Genomic DNA, 20,808 nt, shown 5'->3' on the forward strand with positions numbered 1-20,808 from the left:
TTCGACATTTTGAACTACCACGGAAATGTAAAAGCGCGTCACGTGACGAATCTGAACGAATCACGTTGTCAGAAATTGGCATCAGCCAATGAGATTGCGCTTTTCGAGTTAAATTACCTGTTTTACTTTCATGATTGGTTGCTGATAGACAGGAAATTACCATATTCGGATCCGACAGCATTGCAAAGGAGAGAGAAAGCTTTCCAACGGTGAGATGAAGGGGTACAGAGAGCGATCGCGGAGCAGCGGGATGATTAAGAACGCCAACTTTTGATGAATTTAGGCAAAATCTGCACACTCAAACAGACAAAGTGTAGTAAAATAAAGACCTAAATGTGTATTTTGGACTTTTTTCAGCACAAGTATGAAAGAATACATGTTAGTGAAGACAAATAACCTCAAATCTCAAAATTGACCAGTGAAAAAAAAAGATGTTTTTGCTTGCCGTGTCTCGCCTTAAGACGAATTTACAGCGTAACTTTCAGTAATTATGGTGTACCTATAAAGTACTTACATGTAACTAGGATGAACTATCCCTTTAAAATGCTCTCTCAATGGATCTCCCAGCACTGCGTAGTAACATTGTTTCGTGATCAAGATCGGCCCACGAGTAAACCGCTGTCTAGTATTGCTCAGAGCTGATAAACTGTTTGCTCTGCGCAGCTCAAACGAGTAGTGTGGTTTCATTCTGCTTTCGTTTGCCATGTGATGTTTCTCGTATGTGGCAGAAATGGCAACTCTCTCGCACCGGCAGGAAAAAAAGTCGCAAAATGTGACCATTTACTCGCAGTCTAGAGCCCTGTATAGTGCTTTATTTTTGCTTTTACATGAGCGCCACCTACTGTCAGAGAGCGCATTGGTGGAATTTTTGCATTGATCTGAACTGACAAATTAGACATTCCTGTTGGTTGAACACGAGTTAATAGATGCCAATCAATCAACAAAGTGTCCTGTGTTCACCACACACCGGCTATAGGTGGAGAGGAGAGATTTGGCTATAGAGTGATGTGTGTCTAACTTACACAGAAGAGACTTTGTTGCTCAGCACATTAATATAATCTACTTACTTATTTGAGTCACGAAATATGATAAAAGCCTCAAAATATAACATGGATAAATCTTCAATGATAAAACTAAATAATTAGATAAATAGGCCTAACCTATCTTTATGAACCTCTACAGGGAAATAACTACAACACCATAATATGTGAATCTAAATATAGTTCGACTTTATAAAAACTATTAATTGCAATAAAGTAATTCCATCATTAACATGTTACAGATTTGTGTCTACAGAAACTACACAGGCAATATTAAGTGTTAGAATAGACATCAAGTTTAATAAGTAAATGTAATCTGACAAAGATAAATGTTGGTACTATGCTAGCGGTACCGTACTATGCATTGATCATTTACCGAAATTGTCACTGAACAAATCAATGAATGAATCATTTTTGTGAACGAACTGAAAATGAACGATTCTCTGGAAAGAATGAAAATTTCCACCACTAGTACACACACACACACACACACACCACCATCACGGTTCGGCACGGTTAGCCAAGTGTGCTGAGAGTTCAGGGCCGAGAACGGTTTGTAATTGTGCCGTGCCGTACCAGCTCAAGTGGAAACACAACTGGAACCTTTTCTGAAGGTGGAAAAACTGCTTTTGTTTCTCAGCACATAAAGATGAACAACTTACTGTGGTTTCTCCACTGCATGGACCTTCATGTGTCGGTTCAGGTGACTTTTAGAAGACAAACTCTTTCCACACTGATCACACGTGTGCGGCTTCTCTCCAGTGTGGATCATCTCATGTGATTTCAGATATCCTGACTGTCTGAATCTCTTCTCACAGTGTGAACACTTGTAAGGTTTTTCTCCAGTGTGGATCCTCTCATGTGATTTCAGAGATGATGAGTGCCTGAATCTCTTGTCACAGTGTGAACACTTGTAAGGTTTTTCTCCAGTGTGAATTCTCTGGTGCAGTTTTAAATTCTCCGCTGTAGTAAAAGTCTTCTCACAATCAAAGCACATGTACTCTCTCACACCAGTGTGAATTTTCTGATGTTTATGTAAACTATCCAGCTGTGAAAAACTCTTTCCACACACAGAACATGAATATGGCTTCTCCTTCGTATGGACTCTCTGGTGTCTCTTCAGGTGTGATGCACAGCGAAATGTTTTCCCGCACTGATCACATGAGAACGGCTTCTCTCCGGTGTGGATCCTCATGTGAATCTTAAGAGAGCTTTTGATTGAGAATCTCTTTTCACACTGTTCACACATGAACGGCTTCTCTCCGGTGTGGATTCTCATGTGATTTTCAAGGTGTGTTGATTGGCTGAAACTCTTCCCGCACTGATCACATGAGAACGGCTTCTCTCCAGTGTGGATTTTCATGTGACTTTCAAGGGGTGTTGATTGGCTGAAACTCTTCCCACACTGATCACACGAGAACGGCTTCTCTCCAGTGTGGATTTTCATGTGACGCTCAAGAGTGTGTTTGGTTGTGTAACTCTTTCCACACTGAGTGCAGGTGAAAGATTTCTTGGCTCTTCTTTTCTTTAAAAATTTTTTTTTAGTCTTTGATCGACTCAAAGTTTTTTCTCCAGGTTTGACATGATGTTCCTCCTTCACTTCACTCAGTTCTTCACTCTCCTCCTTCACTTCACTCAGTTCTTCACTCTCCTCGCTCTCTTTCATCGGGTCTGAAATCAAAGAAAAACGAATTGTCAAATTTTTTAAATAATCAAAATAATTAAAAGAGAGAAATATGGAGTGAATGGAGATTTATCCCAGATGTAACAGACAACTGCTATAAAATATTACAATAATCTGTCTTTTTATAAATGAATAATACGTCCCTGAAACTTTCCATGAATGAGGTACACTGATCTTCCAGTTATTATTTTGTAAACATTTTAGGCACAAATCCCATGTTTCTGTCGTGAGAACTATTAAATATATATTTGATTAATGATGACACAATTATCTTACATGTAATGATCATTCAAATACACAATTCTGACATATTTTGACAGCAACTGTTAGATTGATATATAGTTATGTAAAAAACTACTAAAACGTTTTAATTACTAAGGGTCATTCACACTAAACGTCTACTTCCATTGACTTCACACACATGTGAAAGTGTGACACAAAAAACACAAGATCAGGTGAATTTCACTGTGAGAAAGAACACAAGTGTTTGCAGTAAAGCAGAGTAGATTGTAAATTTGTACATTTTGGAATGATTATTATTTGTTATACATGTTTGTAAAAATATGCACTAAATTTAGGTCAAATTCTGGTAAAATTGTTACAAATTGTAAACCTTGATTGTATATTAAATAAATGTAAAATAAAACAGTTAAAATATTTAAATGGAGTTTGACCTGATGTTGACAATCAATAAGAAACCTCCTTTTACTGACCAGTTGTATAAAAAAAACCCAGAAACTTTTGCAGCCATTTCATATGTAGCCACCGAAGGGGTGGATTTCGTGATTCTTGACTCAATTATAATTACAACAACGACTACGCCACCCTGGGAAATTCACCCAGGGGAATAATGGTCCAATAAGGACACACAGGCTCGTTTCCACAACGATAGAGCAGAGACATGAATATAGAAAAAAATAACAATTCTTTATTATAACTAGAATAAAATCTAAACACACAATTCAGTACACAAGGGGTTAATATGGTTTCAAAATCAAAACTAAAGGAAGATAACAAAATCGATCAAAGATAACATGTCAGATGGCAAGGAGAAATAACAAACCTACCCAATTCCACTTCAATACAAGCACTTCAAACGTACACTAATGTACTCACTTCACCACAAGCACACGTGCATTCAAGTGACAGGAAATTCAGAAGAATCAAATCACTCAGTGAACAAGGGTACCCATTAACTTGGACCTAGAGTGGTCAGCACTCCTTCTCAGCCAGTCCAACAAAGTTAACGAAATCAACGTCAAATTGTCACAAATCAATAAACAAGAAAAAAAGAAAAATACAATCAAATTATCATAAATCAAATCAATAAACAAGGGAAAAAGAAAAATACAAAGTTGATCAACAAAATACAAAAGCAAAAAAATAACAGAAATCAAATCAATAAACAAGAGAAAAAGAAAAATACAAAGTTGATCAACAAAATACAAAAAGCAACAAAATGACAGATGCAAATCACATTACACCTGGTCCATTAACAATATACACACACACACACACACACACACACACACACACACAAGATGCACTCAAGATCACGCAAACTCACAACCAGTAATACTTCGCACGCGAACACACTCGCACATACACACACGCTCGCACACATTTCCAACAATAACCGAACGCACTCAAACAACTCACATCAAACTTATGAATTCATTCACACAACAATCTAATTATACCATACAAACCCCACAAACACACAAACAGTCTTCCAGTTGAAACAGTGCGGAGGTGGCCCAACGGCCACACGGATTAATACTCGGGTCTCACAATCTCCCGGCATCAAGTTCACTTGATGTGGGCTGGTCAAACAGGCGCAAATGAGGCGAGGCAAGACGGAACGCGCAACAAAAGTAGGTTACTCAAGACAACGAAGATAAAAGACCAAAAATGAAGGAAGGGGAAGCCAGGTCACGGTCCCAATCAGCTCGCTGTAATCATGCCAACATTACCAGCTCTTGGCCTCTTCAACTAAAACAGAGGAGGATATAAACAATGTCACGATATGTCTTTTCGCGGATATTCCCCCATTAACCCTCTGAGGTCGGCAAACGCACGGGCGCGTTTTGCCGGATTTTCTCCACATTGTAGCACTATAAACTTAAAGGTCCCGTTCTTCGTGATCCCATGTTTCAAACTTTAGTTAGAGTGTAATGTTGCTGTTAGAGCATAAATAATATCTGTAAAATTATAAAGCTCAAAGTTCAATGCCAAGCGAGAGATTTTATTTAACAGAAGTCGCCTACATCGAACGGCCCGTTTGGACTACATCCCTCTACTTCCTTCTTTAATGACGTCACTAGAACCGTTTTTTGACTAACCTCCGCCCACAGGAATGCTCCCTCAACTCTACCGAAATTCGTTTATGTACTTGCGCACTTCTTATAACTTACTGTGTTTACTCAGCTCTTATGGTGATTTTCTGAAGTGAAACTGACGCTTCATATTTTGTGTGATGTACAATAAACTTTATTAAACTCATCAGTATGTTTGATCATCATTCAGACAGCAGACTGTCTTGTAGGCTATTAATAAATAATGGATACATACAAGCAGATGACGAATAAGTTATAATAACCGTAATTAAACTACTAAACTATACCTGTTTCATCTCTATACAGCACTCTGACTCTGTAGGCACAGTGTTTCCCCTACCATTATATAAGGGGGGCGCCCCGCCCTCCTAACGGCTCCCCCCGCCCCCCTTGGAGGTCAAGTAAATTTGATTTGATTTTCTTTATAGCGACAGATTACAATTTATTTTATAAAAAAAAAAAAACCTAAATGGCCCTTATATTAAGTAATATGTTATTTATCTTATTTCCACGATGGCATGTCTTTTCTGTCTGCGTTTACAATTATCCCAATGAGTGCGCACACTCACACACAAACAAACACTTGCGTCACATACAGTTGAGCACTAGCGGACAGAGCGCGCGGCTGGAAATGTGTCGCTGAACTGAAGATGGCTCGCTCTACTGCGAGTAGCAGCCGGAGTAGCTCTCCTGCTCCAAGTCTAACGCCCGTTTCACATATATTTCGTTTGCGGTGAGTATTTTTTTTCCGTACCCATGTTAACAGAGCTTTCACACTGCACGAGGATGCAGTCCGTCGATGATCGATCTGTTCCAGTTGCGGTGCGTATACAGCAGTGCAGAGATCGTTTCTGCACCGAGTCTATTTCTGCTGTGCTGCAAACGCTGAATTAAAGTGACAGCGCATGTTTCGTGGTCAAAATGAACACCGATTGACCTGAAAATGTAGTAATTTCACCATAAGTGCGATTAATTAAATAAAATGTAGTAATCTCACCATAAATTTATTTAATTAATTACTACTTTTTTCACTTTAAGACTGAGTTAAAGCAAGGAAAACTACAATTTACCTCAACAAGGCGACATAATGAACAACACTCGTCTTATTCGTGGAGGTGGAAAAACAAGTTCTTTGTGACATGCAAGATTTATTGTATTAAAATTTAAATACAAAAGATTTTAATATAAGTACATGGTTAAATATTTTACCACTTGCTTGAGCAACTTAATATATAATTATATAGAAGTAATGTATTGAATAATACATTGTTTAAATTGTGTTTACGTGAACGCGCGTTCACAGCAGTGGTGCGTCTGACAGGATTATTCTCTCCAATAAATGCATCATAGAAATAAAAACTTCTCATAAAAAAAGCCCATTTAAAATTTATATATATTGGTAAGTATTTATAAATCTTTTTTTAGTTGTTAGTTAAAAAATAAAACTATTTAAGCTCTGGTCCATTAATATTAACAAATACTTCTATAAATTTAACAAAGGTTATTTGCAAAAGTCAATTTTAAAAAGATTTAAATATGTTTATTTATTTTTTTAAAGAGATATCTTATGTTAACATTTTTTAACTTTTACAAACCATTACCCTCCCAGACAACCAATTTATGTGATAGATAGATAGATAGATAGATAGATAGATAGATAGATAGATAGATAGATAGAGATAGATAGATAGATAGAGATAGATAGATAGCGTCTGTGTCAATTTTCCCCAAACCAACCAACCCCCCCCCCCCCCCCCCCCCGATATTATCATCATTCCGTGAGATGAAATTGTCCGCCTGTGCCGTCCAGCAGCAGCTCATTTGCATTTAAAGGGCACACACTAAAACAGCGCGTTTTTCTGTGCCCCAAAAAATGACAATTTAAACATGCTGTAAAAAATGATCTGTTGGGTATTTTGAGCTGAAACTTCACATACACACTCTGGGGACATCAGAGACTTATTTTACATCTTGTGAAAAGGGGCATAATACGGGACCTTTAAATTACTCCGTCATTTATGGTGATACAGAAAAAAGAAATATAAAAAAAGAATCTGTGATATTTCTACTTTTGTATGTGTCCACTTACAATCAAATCAAAACATTGTGCTTTTGTAAAATAAAGAAAATAAACAGGGTGTGCGGTTCTGGCTCTCCGTCGCAGTGAACTTTTTTTTCTTGAGCACGTCTATAAACTGAAACCAAACTCAGCGAATACTTGTCACACATTTATGAGCCATATACCTTTATAAACATTTAAGTGTGTACTTTTAAATGATCGGATTCAAAACGAAAACAAATATTCTCTGTTTAAGTAATTTGTATAAAACCAACAAGATGTCCAGCTTCTCAAACGCTTACTCATTAGATTTAATTTGGCCACGCCCACTCGCGCAAAAGAGATTGACATGCAAATCTCCACATGGAACGTGATCGCGCTCATTACCTCAACAACAAAACACCAAAACACTTCACTTTTCGTCGAGTTTGAAAGACGCGCCTGAGCTTACATTGGATTTAGGCTACCTCAGAAGAAGAAGAACGCGATTTGAAGACAAGAAAGATGTAAGGTAAGAAATTCTTACATATTAGTTTGTTATTGTTGCATAAATGTCACGTTGCAGTTGAACTGTTGCTAGATATATGGGGAATATTATAATATTTAGACCCGTGTTTACTGTTACTGTGTTTGTGGATATCTGCTCAAACGTAGATATGTATATGGCAACCATAATGTTTTATATTTGAGCGCGATCGCGTTTGAATGTATCATATTTTGGATCGCGATCGCATTTGAATGTATCATATTTTGCAGCGCGATCGCATTTGAATGTATCATATTTTGGATGAAAGCAAAACGCACCAAACGGCTTCATGTTTTACTATTATCTCATTTCATATCATCATAACGAATGGAAACATTTGAAGTAACATGATAATCAATATATTTTTCTCTAGCTTAGTTGTTACTGAAATCTTTTGGAAGATTTATACTGCTATAGGTTATTGTTATTATTATTTTATCCAGCACTGCACATAGCTTATGCTTACAAGGCACAACAAACCTGGTGTTCATTATATTATATATTGTTGGAAACATTTGTGTGTGTGTGTGTGTGTGTGTGTGTGTGTGTGTGTGTTCTGTGAATTTTAGAAAGCAATTTTAACCATAAAAATCTAATATTTATTTCCAAAATCGTGCAGGCCATTCTCTTGATATCAGTATGTTCACTTTTTTTTTTTCAGGGCCCATATGACACTGAGTCCTGCTGACTTCAACATTCACATGAGTCTCTGTACATGAACATGGTAAAGTGAAAATCAAACACCTTGGAAATGAAAGGTATGTACAATGTTTTTAGGAATGGCACAAAGGTCTCTGTCTTTGGATCATTGTTTTCAATAAGTGCTTTTTTGTATCTTTGTATTATGTTTAGAGATGCACCGATTGATCGGCTGTTGACCGGAATTGGCCGATTTTCACGTGATCGGCCGTGACCGGCGACCGGCCGGTCAGTCTGACAAATGCCGATTTTATGCCGGTCAAATGCACTCGGGCGCCGCATTAACATCGCGCAAAATCAGCATCACACGTGCAGACGGAACACACATGTAGGAAATCTTGTGAATTACGTCCGTTCAGACCGCAAACGCGTATTTTTTTTCGCCATGCATGTTAATCAATGAGTGCATTCACAATGGGAGCAGGAGCAGCGCGTGAGCGTCAAGCAGGAGCGTCGCGAGCAGTGAAGCGCGTGTTTCGCCGCCGAGTCTATTTCTGCTCACGCTCAATTAAAGGGAAAGCACACTTTTGATGGACAAAATAGCCTAAATAGGGTTTCACAAAAAAAGAATTTGCGTGTTTTAACAAGAACTGGAGTAGGCTATGTCAGAAAAGGAAATGAAGACTAATATTTGTATAAAATGTACCCATTTAAACTTGTTTTATTATTCAGTTTATACAAATGATTGCAATAGGCCTGTGAGTGTGTGCTTTGAGAAATATCTTTATACTGCAAGGCTATATTTATTTAATTTTTTATTTATATATTGTTTTATTGCCATTCCCTGTTTTCATAAAGATGTTTAGTTTGCTAAATACATATATCTAAAAATTATTGGATATTGAATGTGAAAAGGAAATGGTTCTTCCATAACACTGCACTTGTGTGTGAATTACCCACACCTGGAGTAATTTCTATAGTTCTATTTTATAGCGTTTATCTGTTCAAAAAAATATGTACTATGCAAATTGTAAAATGTTCTATTACAGAGAAGATATAAAATAAATATTTGTGTGTGCTGTAAAGTGGTTAGAAAAAATGAAATCGGAATCGGCTAAAATCGGTATCGGCAGGTCAAACTTAATGAAAAATTGGAAATCGGAATCGGCCCAGAAAATTGTAATCGGTGCATCTCTAATTATGTTGTGTTGTAAATAAATCCAAACAATTTAAAAGCCATTCTTTTTTAAATCTCCTTATTTACAGTATTGTGCAAGGTTGCTCAGAATGACAGGGCCTGATAACTCCTAATAGGGCCGTTAGGGGAGGGTCTTTGTCTTTCTCAGGTGTGAAAAGCTTAAATATTAATGACCTCCGCATAAAGCTTTTTCACACAAAACACATTGTAAAAATTTTAAATCAGGCCATCCTTAAAAATATTCTTGTTTGCCGTAACCCGACCGACCCTGTCAATTTAGTACTAACCCAATTATTTTATTTTTTTCCCTTTTAGTCCGACCGACTTGCCGGTTGTAAAATGCGTTAAAGGGTTAGTTCACCCAAAAATGAAAATTCTGTCAGTAATTACTCACCCTCATGTTGTTCCAACCATGTAAGTCTTTCGTTCATCTTCGGAACACAAATTAATATATTTTTGATGAAATCTGACAGAATTTTGACTCCTCCATAGGCTTCCAGTGTGACCGAAACTCACCGGCCCAGAATAGTTATTAAAACATCGTTAAAATAGTCCAAGTAACTACAGTGGCACTACATTAAGTTTATCATGCGACGAGAATACTTTTTGTGCGCAAAAACAAACAAAAATAACGACTTTATTCCACTTTTCATTTCCTTCTCTCTGGGCCTCGTAGTGTTTTTGCGCTGCGCTTCTGTGTTGCACGTCATCACGCAACACACACATGACTGGCGTCGGCCAATAGTGAGCCTACGTGGTGACGTGTAACACAGACGCGCTGCGCAAAAACACTACGCAAACCAACTAGACATCCAGAGAGAAGGAAATGAATAGTGGAATAAAGTCGTTATTTTTGTTTGTTTTTGCGCACAAAAAGTATTCTCGTCGCTTGATATACTTAAGATTGAGCCACTGGAGTCACTTGGACTATATTAACGATCTCTTTAATAACTTTTCTGGGCCAGCAAGTTTCGGTCACACTGGAAGCCTATGGAGGAGTGAAACATGGCTCAGATTTCATCAAAAATATCTTAATTTGTGTTCCGAAGATGAACGAAGGTCTTACGCGGTTGGCACAACATGAGGGTGAGTAATTACTGACAGAATTTTAATTTTTGGGTGAACTAACCCTTTAAGACAGACCGATTTTTTTTTTTTAACTCTTCAAACAACTAATACAAATGCAATAAAATAATATTAGTTATGAAGTATTGTGAATATAAATTGCCTAGACCTACATACAAACATAAGCTACGTTCTTTCTTTTAAATAAAAACTTGTGGTGCGTCATTATGTTTACACCATTGGTTTAACCGTTACGCATGTCACACTACGGCCTGCAGGCTAAGTTCGCTTCGTTTCATTCACTGTCAATGGTTCGCGCTTGGTAATGATGGCTGCGGCTTTACTCTAAAGATTATTTCATTTTTATATGTTGTTGAATATGGTTTATTAAAAAAAAAACATTGTTATAGGCTATATGTCATGTTTTAGTCAGATATGACGATGCTACTGCAACACGCATCGCCGCAGATATGAAGCTGAGCATCAACGTGCTATCGCAAATCAAAGTGAAAGTAAGTCGCAGACGCTTAACACACAATCATCTTCATTAAATGTAAAGAAATGATCTTACCAGGGCTGTTTCCGCTTTCTCTTATTGTGGGCTTTGATTCAGAAATTTTAGCTGATGATCAATAAAATAATCTCATAACTGTTGCTTTCGGTGACGTGCACTCCATTAAATCTGCATACAGCGGGAATTGAAGATCGGATTTATATCCGGAAAAAAAAACACACATTTAGCCTATGTAACCAGGTGTAAATGGAATTGTTTCGATAAATCATATTGCAATCCAATCTGAGAAACGCATGAAGTGGCCTGGTGTAAACAGCCCCTAGACATAGGTAACAAATGTTCTCCCCCCGACCCCCGATTTTTTTTTTTTTATAATTTTTTTTTACTTTTATATATATATTTTTTTATATAGACCTACCTACCGACCCTTTTTTTTTTTTTTTTTTTTGCTGTTACTGCAAACCAAAATATTTTTAAGGATGGCCTCAATATATTGTCTTATCTGAATGAGCAGTCAGGGTGATTTTCACATTTTTATTTCACAGATTAATTTCACAGATTATTAGCAAATCAGCCCTCCCAACGTCAAACCACGATGGATAAACACAGCCCGGGATACATACTAAAACAAACAGAACGCATACAGCCAACAGCTCACCCCAAATTAAATATATCTCTATCTATGGTAACGTACCCAAATGATATGCGGCTCAGCTCAAGGATCCCCATACGGGAACAGCTCGAAAAGACGGTGTCAAAGTTTGCAGCAGTCTACACAATTCCCAACCATGCAGAAACCTTCCTTATACACACTCACGCACCTATAGCGCACCTGGATCTAATTAGGTGATTACCATTCAGTTAGTACTCAGGTTGTTACTAAAATTAATTAGGCAGCTATGCCTGTTACACATAGTTGAACTGTTTATCTAAAAGTGATGAAGTGTTTGAATTAGGGATGCAAATTATCGATTAATTCATTAATCATTAATTGATTGACCTTATCGATCGATTAACGATTAACTGATAAGCGGCTATTTTCCTGAGAATGTAAATTTCTCACGGTATCAATCGTGTCTTTAACATAAAAAGCTAAATATTGCTTATAGGCTACTGAATAAAAATGCATGTTATATTGCTCAATTGATGTTTTATTGTAACAGTTTGGATAATGGCATTTATGTAGTTTAACAAAATAAATTATCTACAGAAAATTTAAATACATAAAAAATAATTGTGCACTGGATCAGCTGTTGCATGTGAAACATTAAGCAACATAAAATAAATTTTAAATAAAAATCTACATGGGTAGGCTTAGCCTACAATATTAAGCCTACATATAATAATCTATCTGGTAAACTACTTGAATGAAAAACTTGAAACATTATCAGCAGCAGCACATTATCTTTAACATCTCTAACGTAACGTTAGCCTAGCTTCTAGCTGCGTTGCAGTTTGACAAGAGTACAGTTTGACAAAAGCACAATGTTGTGTTTTACACAAATATAAGTAGGCTAAACACTTTGCAGTTTTAATGATGTCCTGTATGAACAAAATGGAGTATGTTTTTATGTTTCCACTGTTCGATCGCGCCCGCGCCTCTCTCTCTCTGACACACACACACACACACATTCCAGCATTGCGCAATCTTGACATCGCAGCCTGTTCATTACGCTGCGTTCACACCAAACGCGAATAGAGCGTCAAATTCGCGCGTATCGCGTCTAGTTCGACGCTTGAACATTTTGAACCCATTTGCGCGTCCAAAGCGAATAGGATGCGCGTATAAAGCGAGCGTTTAAAGCGAAATAGCACCAAACTATAACGTTACACACTGACCTGTAACGTTAACTCTTTGTCTGGAGCTGAAGCTTTTCATCGACCTTCTCAAAATAAAATGATTAATATAACCCTCCAATGCATAGTTAAGGCCCTTTTGGTGACTTTGAGATATATAATCTTTCTGTCTCCAAAAATCATCAATTGTCTCCTGTGAAATGTCTCCTAATGTGACAGCTGCCATAGCGCCTGTTACCGAATGTTGACTGTTTGTCCGAGTGAGTGGAGGGGGCGTGGCTTAGCCATAGGTCAATTAGCCGACAATTTATTTAAAGGAGAACTCCGGTCAATTTTAACATTGAGCTCATTTTTTTTGTAAGTTTGGAGTGCTGTCAATACAGAGAACAACGACAAAAATCGGTGTTGCCTACACCGTGTTATCCTCTTTTTAAAATTTGCACCCTGTTGACTTCAATGGGGCATATCTTAAACCTGCTTTTACCCTCTTAACATCCTTGATGTGTCATTACAAGTGCACAGCCAATGTGAGTGATTACTTTAGAGTTAACACGGGTGAATCTGACTGCAGTAGATGTGAAAGATATTAATAAAAATGAAGTTAATTCGGCCAGCGCTCAGACCTGTATTTACATCCTGTTTTCGGTTGAAGTCCAAAGTTGTCGATTGTCGAGTTCACGTGCGTGATCATAGGTAACTAAACATATGCGCGTGAACTCGACAATCGACTACTTTGGACCGAAAACAGGATGTAAATACAGGTCTGAGCGCTGGCCGAATTAACTTCATTTTTATTCATATCTTTCACATCTATTGCAGTCAGATTCACCTGTGTTGACTCTAAAGTAATCACTCACATTGGCTGTGCACTTGTAATGACACATCAAGGATGTTAAGAGGGTAAAGCAGGTTTAAAACTTGCCCCATTGAAGTCAACAGAGTGCAAATTTTAAAAAGAGGATAACACGGTGTAGGCAACACCGATTTATGTCGTTGTTCTCTGTATTGACAGCACTCCAAATGTACAAAAAAATGACCTCAATGTTAAAATTGACCGGAGTTCTCCTTTAATTTAATCGAGTAAATTCTTGTCGACAATTAATCGATAATCGATTAACCGTTTCCATCCCTAGTTTGAATGTTTCTAACATGAATGTTCTTCAGCATCATGAATGAATGAAGAATAAACACCAACCTCTTTGTTCTTCAGGATCTTCAGCGTGTTTCATTCTGCAGGGTTCTGGATCACTCATGTTCTCACTGTCCTCTTTAATAAACTCAGTCTTTGCAGATTTCAGCTCTTCCTGAGCATTTATTGGAGAATTACAGCTTCACTGATGATGTGACTGCTGATCTGCCAAAATCTAAGAAATATCAGTTACTGAGTGATTTTGTTTTGTTTTGTTTTTTGCTTATGGACAACAGAATATAATAATGTTAATTCTCCCAAACATAAATAATGATAAGAAAAAGAGTTATAAGCATAAACAGAAGTAAATCTACAGATTTGTCACTATCAAATACCCTCAGTCTGTTGACACCAATAATGAAACAAGTTTTAAGTGTCAATTTACAGGAGTTCTGAAGACATCAGCATAATAAATGAGGTGAAAACAGGAACTATTGTCATGAAATAAAGAGTGTTTTCAGCAGATCTGTTAATATTGATAAGCCTCAGACTATCAACACTCATTCAACAAGCCATTCAGGATCATCAGCAGATCATCTCTTTTTATTCTGAGTGTTTGCTGTTAGAAACACATTATTTGAGTTAGGATATATGACTATAAAGCTATACTGAACTATACTGAAAGACAACTATATTAAAAGACAATACTGTTTCTCGCAATGTTCCACATATAAAACATAAAATATGGCAAAAACAAAAACACTTTTGACACTCAGGTAACTACCCTACTAAACCATAAAATGTTCATATGAATATAGTTCAACATTCATTGCAATAATGTAATTAAGTTAGATCATTAACGTGTTACAGTTTGTACTGTGCAGAAACTGACAATGATCATACAACGGTTATTAGAGCACCACAAAACAATATTGTTTACTAGCTTATATCAAACTGTTCCAGTCAGCAGCAATTCCCCTCACAGATCTCAAACTTTGAATTTTGACTTGACACTCAGTAGTTCTCACTCCAAACATCGAGACAATCACACAAACGAACTCAAACTCGCTCAGGTCTGAATGAACTCAACATATTCTCCTCATGCTCGCTGCTGCTGCACTAAATGTTTACTTCAGTAGGAAGACGCCAGAAAAGACGCACAAGTATCGCTGTGATCGATGAAAATAATACAGAAATGAGCCTGTCGCTTAATCAAACTGTATAAAGTGTGTGTGATTGTGTAAATATGAGAAACACCGTGAACTGCTCTCCTCACCTCAGAAGACTCGAAAAACGGCGCTAGCCGCGAGCGGTTACGTCATCGGCCTCCAACCCCCGCAGCCAATGAGGCCCACGCAGATTCACATATTTACTAGTAGCATTCGATTAGTACTATTTTAGAACTGAAGTGACTCCAGTCCTGTTACTAAATGGGAAAGGAACTTTTTTAAATGAAGCACAAAATAGGAATAATTAATGCTGATAGAGCACATCCTGTATTTTATTGTATTTTAATGACTATTTAACTCATGTAGAATAATACATCAACGGACATATTCAGCACGTGGTTTCAAAGGTTATTAAATACAAACATTAAATCAGTTAATTTTATCACTTAACATGCATCATTTAATTGCCTCAAAACCTCAAAGCCATATATTAATATAGGTTTAGGAAGGATGGTTGGAAAACAAGCATGTGGAGAAGTAGAAACTGTGAGCCATGCTAATGGACTGTTTATCTCATTGTACAGAAAGAAATCTCATGTACTCAGAGCTGTCGGAAGCTGGAATATCAAGATATTTATAAACATTACTTTGTACTAAGAGACAACAAAACTTTTTTGCCCTTTTTAATTATTCAAATGAACTGAGGAGGGCAGCAATAGACCATTGTAGCGACTATACTTGGCACGCTATACGCATATAGGCCTGGCTACAGGAAATAACAGTTTATGTTTAATTTATGTGATATTGTGTTATAGATTCTCTCTAACGATTCTGTATCGATTAAGATAATTTCAGATTTATGTCTGAGCTTAGTTTTAAACACAGATAGGTGATGACGCGTGTGCTTTATAAACAACCGTATTCTGCTTGCTTCTAATTCCTCTGTCTCTCTCTCACACACACACGACACCACTCGAACCTTACGAGAAATAATCTTTAATAAAGTTTGGGAAAGTTGAAGTGGATTGCAAGGACATTCGCAGGCTTTGTTGCACAAGATATTAGAGACGCGCGGTCTGCGTGATGTTCCTTTTGTAGTAAGCGGTCTCGCACGCCGGCATTGCGATTCTCTTTGTACACATATACACTCTTTAATGGACGCATGCACGTTTAAGCACAATTTACACAACGTGGGGCTATTATTCCATGCATTACTTAAGTCTTCGGTCACTTCTGACCGAAAAATTTTCTGTTTTGAATTTTAAAAAATCACAGCTTCATCGGAAGGTTATGATACTAGGTGACTTTTATGGCATTAGGTATGTGTATGCAAAAAAAAAAATTGAGGTCATGATCCGAGCATGCTAAGTGGTCGTAAAAAAAATAGTCACACTCAGTGCCTTCGGTCAAAAATGACCGACCCATAGGAAATGAATGGGAAATTTACAAAAACACAAAAATTCTCTGAATTTTTGTCTTTACAATCTACAAATCGGCCACGATTCTAAAAAAAAGTACACCGCAGTAAAGGGGTGACACTCTACAACATCAAGAGTGCAAAAAATTCACACCCACCCACACACACACACACATACAAACACACTTTTATACACATACACACCAATAAATTCAGATTACAAAAAATATGTTTTGAATTTTTAAAAATCACAGCTTCATCGGAATGTTACGAAACTTGGTGACTTTTCTGGCATTAGGTATGTGAACAAAAAAAAAATTTGAGGTCATGATCCGAGCATGCTAAGTGGTCGTAAAAAAAATAGTCACACTCATGGTCTTCGGTCAAAAATGACCCCTATAGGAAATGAATGGGAAATTGACAAAAACACAAAAATTCTCTACAAATCGGCCACAATGCAGAAAAAAGTGCTCAGCAATGAAGGGGTGAAACTCTAAAACATCAAGAGTGAAAAAAATAACATAATTAATAATTATAATTAATATATATATATATATATATAATTAATATAATTATTATTAAAATTATTAAAATAATAATTAATAAAATGTTATAAACCTTGGCAAAAAGTATTATTTGAGAATTTCAAAAAAAATACATTCCATCCACATCTTAAAAGTAAGTAATTTGGTCCAAAAACAACTAGAATTCACAAACATCTCCATTTAGAGCTATTACAGGCATCTAGTGGTAAACCCATGCAATAACATGATTTATTTGATTTTATGTTTAATAAATTGATTTATTTTTTTTATTTTTATTTTTTTTCTGAAAGCCTAGTCTCTATTTTAACTGAAAATACCGTATATATAAAAATAAAAAAATAATAATAAAAATAAAAATAAAACATTATTTTCAATGGCAAAAAATGGACTATAAATATTGCATAAATATTAATAAGTTCAATCAAATTGCCTCAAAATACTAAATTAAAAAGAATAAATATTATAGAACAAAAATAAATTGCATTGGTTTTTACTGGGATGGAGGAAGTTTCCTTTTTAGGTGTCCGGTCACTTCTGACCGGGAAGGCACTGAGTGTGACTGCTAAACGAAGACTCTCTGAGGGTTAAGTTGCTCAAGCAAGTAGTGGCCAAATATTTAACTGTAAATTGACAAAAACAGCCGACTCTCATGCCTTTTCTTTTCTTTTCCATTAAAATTTTAATAAAATAAATATTGCATGTCACAAAGAACTTGTTTTTCCACCTCCACGAATGAGACGTGTATACGAATATAATCCCATCTAGCGGTGAAATTCTATTTTGCATTTAAACGAATAGAGCTCTCTAGCGCCTCGCTTTTTCAAATGCGTGTTGCAACTGCGGTAGCCGTAATGTGTCAAGAAGCTATGACAACATGGCTTCCAATAGCACATCATTGAGTTTAACGATTCATGTTCTACTGTTATGGCAGCTATATAATGATTTACACAACCAAGCAATGAAAAAAGCTTGTCATTGAGACCGTCATTTTGACTTACCTGTCGAGAAGAAAGCAGGCACCTGCAGCGTCCCTCTTTCTCCTTCATTAGCTCTTTCCACCTGGGAAAAGCTATCCCGATATTTATTTACATACCGATAAATTAAATTTTAGCTTTTTGGCGATGAGGATTCCTTCTCCCGTGGCTCGGCATAAGTAGGATAGTTGGCCTTCCACCGACAGTCCGTGGTCTTCATTATTCCTTTGTACAACAGTGTGCGTCGGTGATGATGTAAGTTACGTGATGAGTAGATGTTGTTTATATATTTGAAGGTGGCGTGAGTTATTAATATTACCGGGGTAATATGTTTATTTGTTAACTTCATATATAGCATGTGTTACTGAACCCCATGAAACAGACGGCCCGACATGTTATTTAGTTAATTACCTCACATTTTATTTCCTAATTCTACTGGTTATTTAGCTGTGTAGCCTCTGTTCATTGAGGCCGTTATTATATTGACGCTAATGTGTCAAATTACAGACTGGTAGCCGACAGGGCTTTCCCAGTTTAGCTTGGTCACGTGACCTACCTGTGGCGCGAATCTGTGGTGTTGTTTAATGATCTTACACTGACCCCTAGTGGCGATTTGCAGTATTACACGCTATTCATATCTGCTGTAATTCATGTTATTTTATGATTATTTACCATTGATGCCACTGAACTTTAATTAGTATTAATATTGTTTTACTGTTGTTGTCTTCTGCAGGTATCACAAACCACACATACACATATTACAATGCCCTGTAGAGTTGTAAGAGGCCAATAAATTCATCTAAAAGAAAGAAGTTGCTGCGTCTTCTCTGACCGGAGGATTAGGCCAGTATACATACAGCCAGCATATCATCACCGCAGCTGTTCCGTTACAACCAGAGAATTCACACTTGAGAAAAACCTTACAAGTGTTCACACTGTGACAAGAGATTCAATCAGTCAACACATCTGAAAATACATGAGAGGATCCACAGCGGAGAGAAACCTTACAATTGTTCACACTGTGACAAGAGTTTCAGTAGATCTTCATCTCTGAAAACACATGAAAGTATCCACAGCGGAGAGAAGCCGCACATGTGTGATCAGTGCGGGATTAGTTTCGCTATTAAATGCAACCTGGAGCAACACATTAAGATCCACACTGGAGAAAAACTTTACAAGTGTTCACACTGTGACAAGAGATTTAATCAGTCATCAACTTTGAAAAAACATGAAAGGACCCACAGCAGAGAGAAGCCGCACACGTGTGATCATTGAAGGACGAGTTTCTCTTTTAAAACTCACCTGAAGCGACACTGCCGATCCATTGTCCATGGTCTGAAAACCAGTCAGTATCTGGTGTGATCACCATTTGCCTCATACAGTGCAACACATCTCCTTCGCATAGAGTTGATCAGGTTGTTGATTGTGGCCTGTGGAATGTTGGTCCACTCCTCTTCAATGGCTGTGCGAAGTTGCTGGATATTGGCAGGACCTGGAATACACTGTCGCTGATCCAGAGTATCCTAAACATGCTCAATGGGTGTCCGGTGAGTCTGCTGGCCATTCAAGAACTGGGATGTTTTCAGCTTCCAGGAATTGTGTACAGATCTTTGCAACATGGGGCCGTGCGTTATCATGCTGCAACTTGAGGTGACATCCGTGGATGGCCCGTGGATGAAGGGACAGACAAAAAGCTGTGTGGTGCCCAAACAGGAGATGATCTAACTGGGTTTCAGACTGTCCTTTATCGAGTGTTTCTGGCAGAGTAGCGCATTGGGTCCATTCACGGCTGTACTGTCCTCCAATTGGTGTTCTTAACCAAAATTAGACAGCCAGCCAAACTCCTGTCATGAAAAACATGAGAGTCAGAATGTAGCTTCTTAGCTCCGTTTAATAGAGACTCTTGTTGAGCATGAAGAAATGAACAAAGTAGTGAAACTGAAAACAAGCACAAAAACTAATAAAGCTTAATTACAATGAAATATAATGTCTCAGTAAACAATTAGTTAACAAATTGAATTCAAAGATTTATACCCATATATGATATTAAATCAACATGAAATCAGCACAAATCTATTATTAGAAATACTGTAAAACAGAAAATATAAGGAGAAATTGAAACATAACAGAATTATTGCAGCTGGAACAATCTACACCATGTGCTTTTTTAAACTAACTTCCTGATTCAGACTGTGATACCATACTTGACCGCTAGAGGTCCTAATTACTCTAACAAGGACAATACCCAAAGGGCAGAACAACGGCTGTCTGTCCCTTTTTCAGAAAGGGAACAGAGTCCCATTCAGTCTGTTTATGTATTCTGGAGCTGATGGCCTGGACAGTTTCTGTCATTTCACTGGGACTATTGCAAGTGAGAGTTTCAGCACTGGGTAGCGGCATGTATTAAAGGCTCATTTAGTGGGGACTTTTATTATGAAACTGTAGTCATGGTAATGTTGTACAGTAGTTAGTTGAGCTGCCGCTATCTGCTGTGTCTGTGTGATCTGTTCGAGCTGTTAGCTGCAAAGTTGTTGATTCCTGTTGGTTCGTAGAGATTGCTGCAGATGGAATGTCATGATGTTAGTCACTGACCTCAAAGTAAGATCATTTTATTACTTTTGTGTTAAACATGATTTGAACAGAGTTTTTTTTGCGTCCGTGACATACGTGCATGCCCGGACATGTCCTGTAGAGATCGTTATGTTATTCAGATCGG

The 20,808-nt window shown here is 37.3% G+C and overlaps 1 protein-coding gene across 1 annotated transcript; it reads right to left on the reverse strand.

Annotated features, from left to right (window-relative positions):
• Positions 1–1,207: 1,207 nt before the first annotated feature.
• On the reverse strand, positions 1,208–15,334 carry LOC311291434 (uncharacterized protein). Its single transcript, XM_084410469.1, has 3 exons — positions 15,264–15,334; positions 14,054–14,222; positions 1,208–2,711 (listed from the first exon to the last, which is right to left on the reverse strand). Exons 2-3 carry the CDS (start codon positions 14,109–14,111, stop codon positions 1,699–1,701), a joined length of 1,071 nt encoding a protein of 356 aa, XP_084266595.1. The 5' UTR covers positions 14,112–14,222; positions 15,264–15,334; the 3' UTR covers positions 1,208–1,698.
• Between the last annotated feature and the right edge of the window lie 5,474 nt (positions 15,335–20,808).

The sequence above is a fragment of the Rutilus rutilus genome (assembly GCF_951802725.1).
Source record: "Rutilus rutilus genome assembly, chromosome: 1".
Taxonomy (NCBI): Eukaryota; Metazoa; Chordata; class Actinopteri; order Cypriniformes; family Leuciscidae; genus Rutilus; species Rutilus rutilus.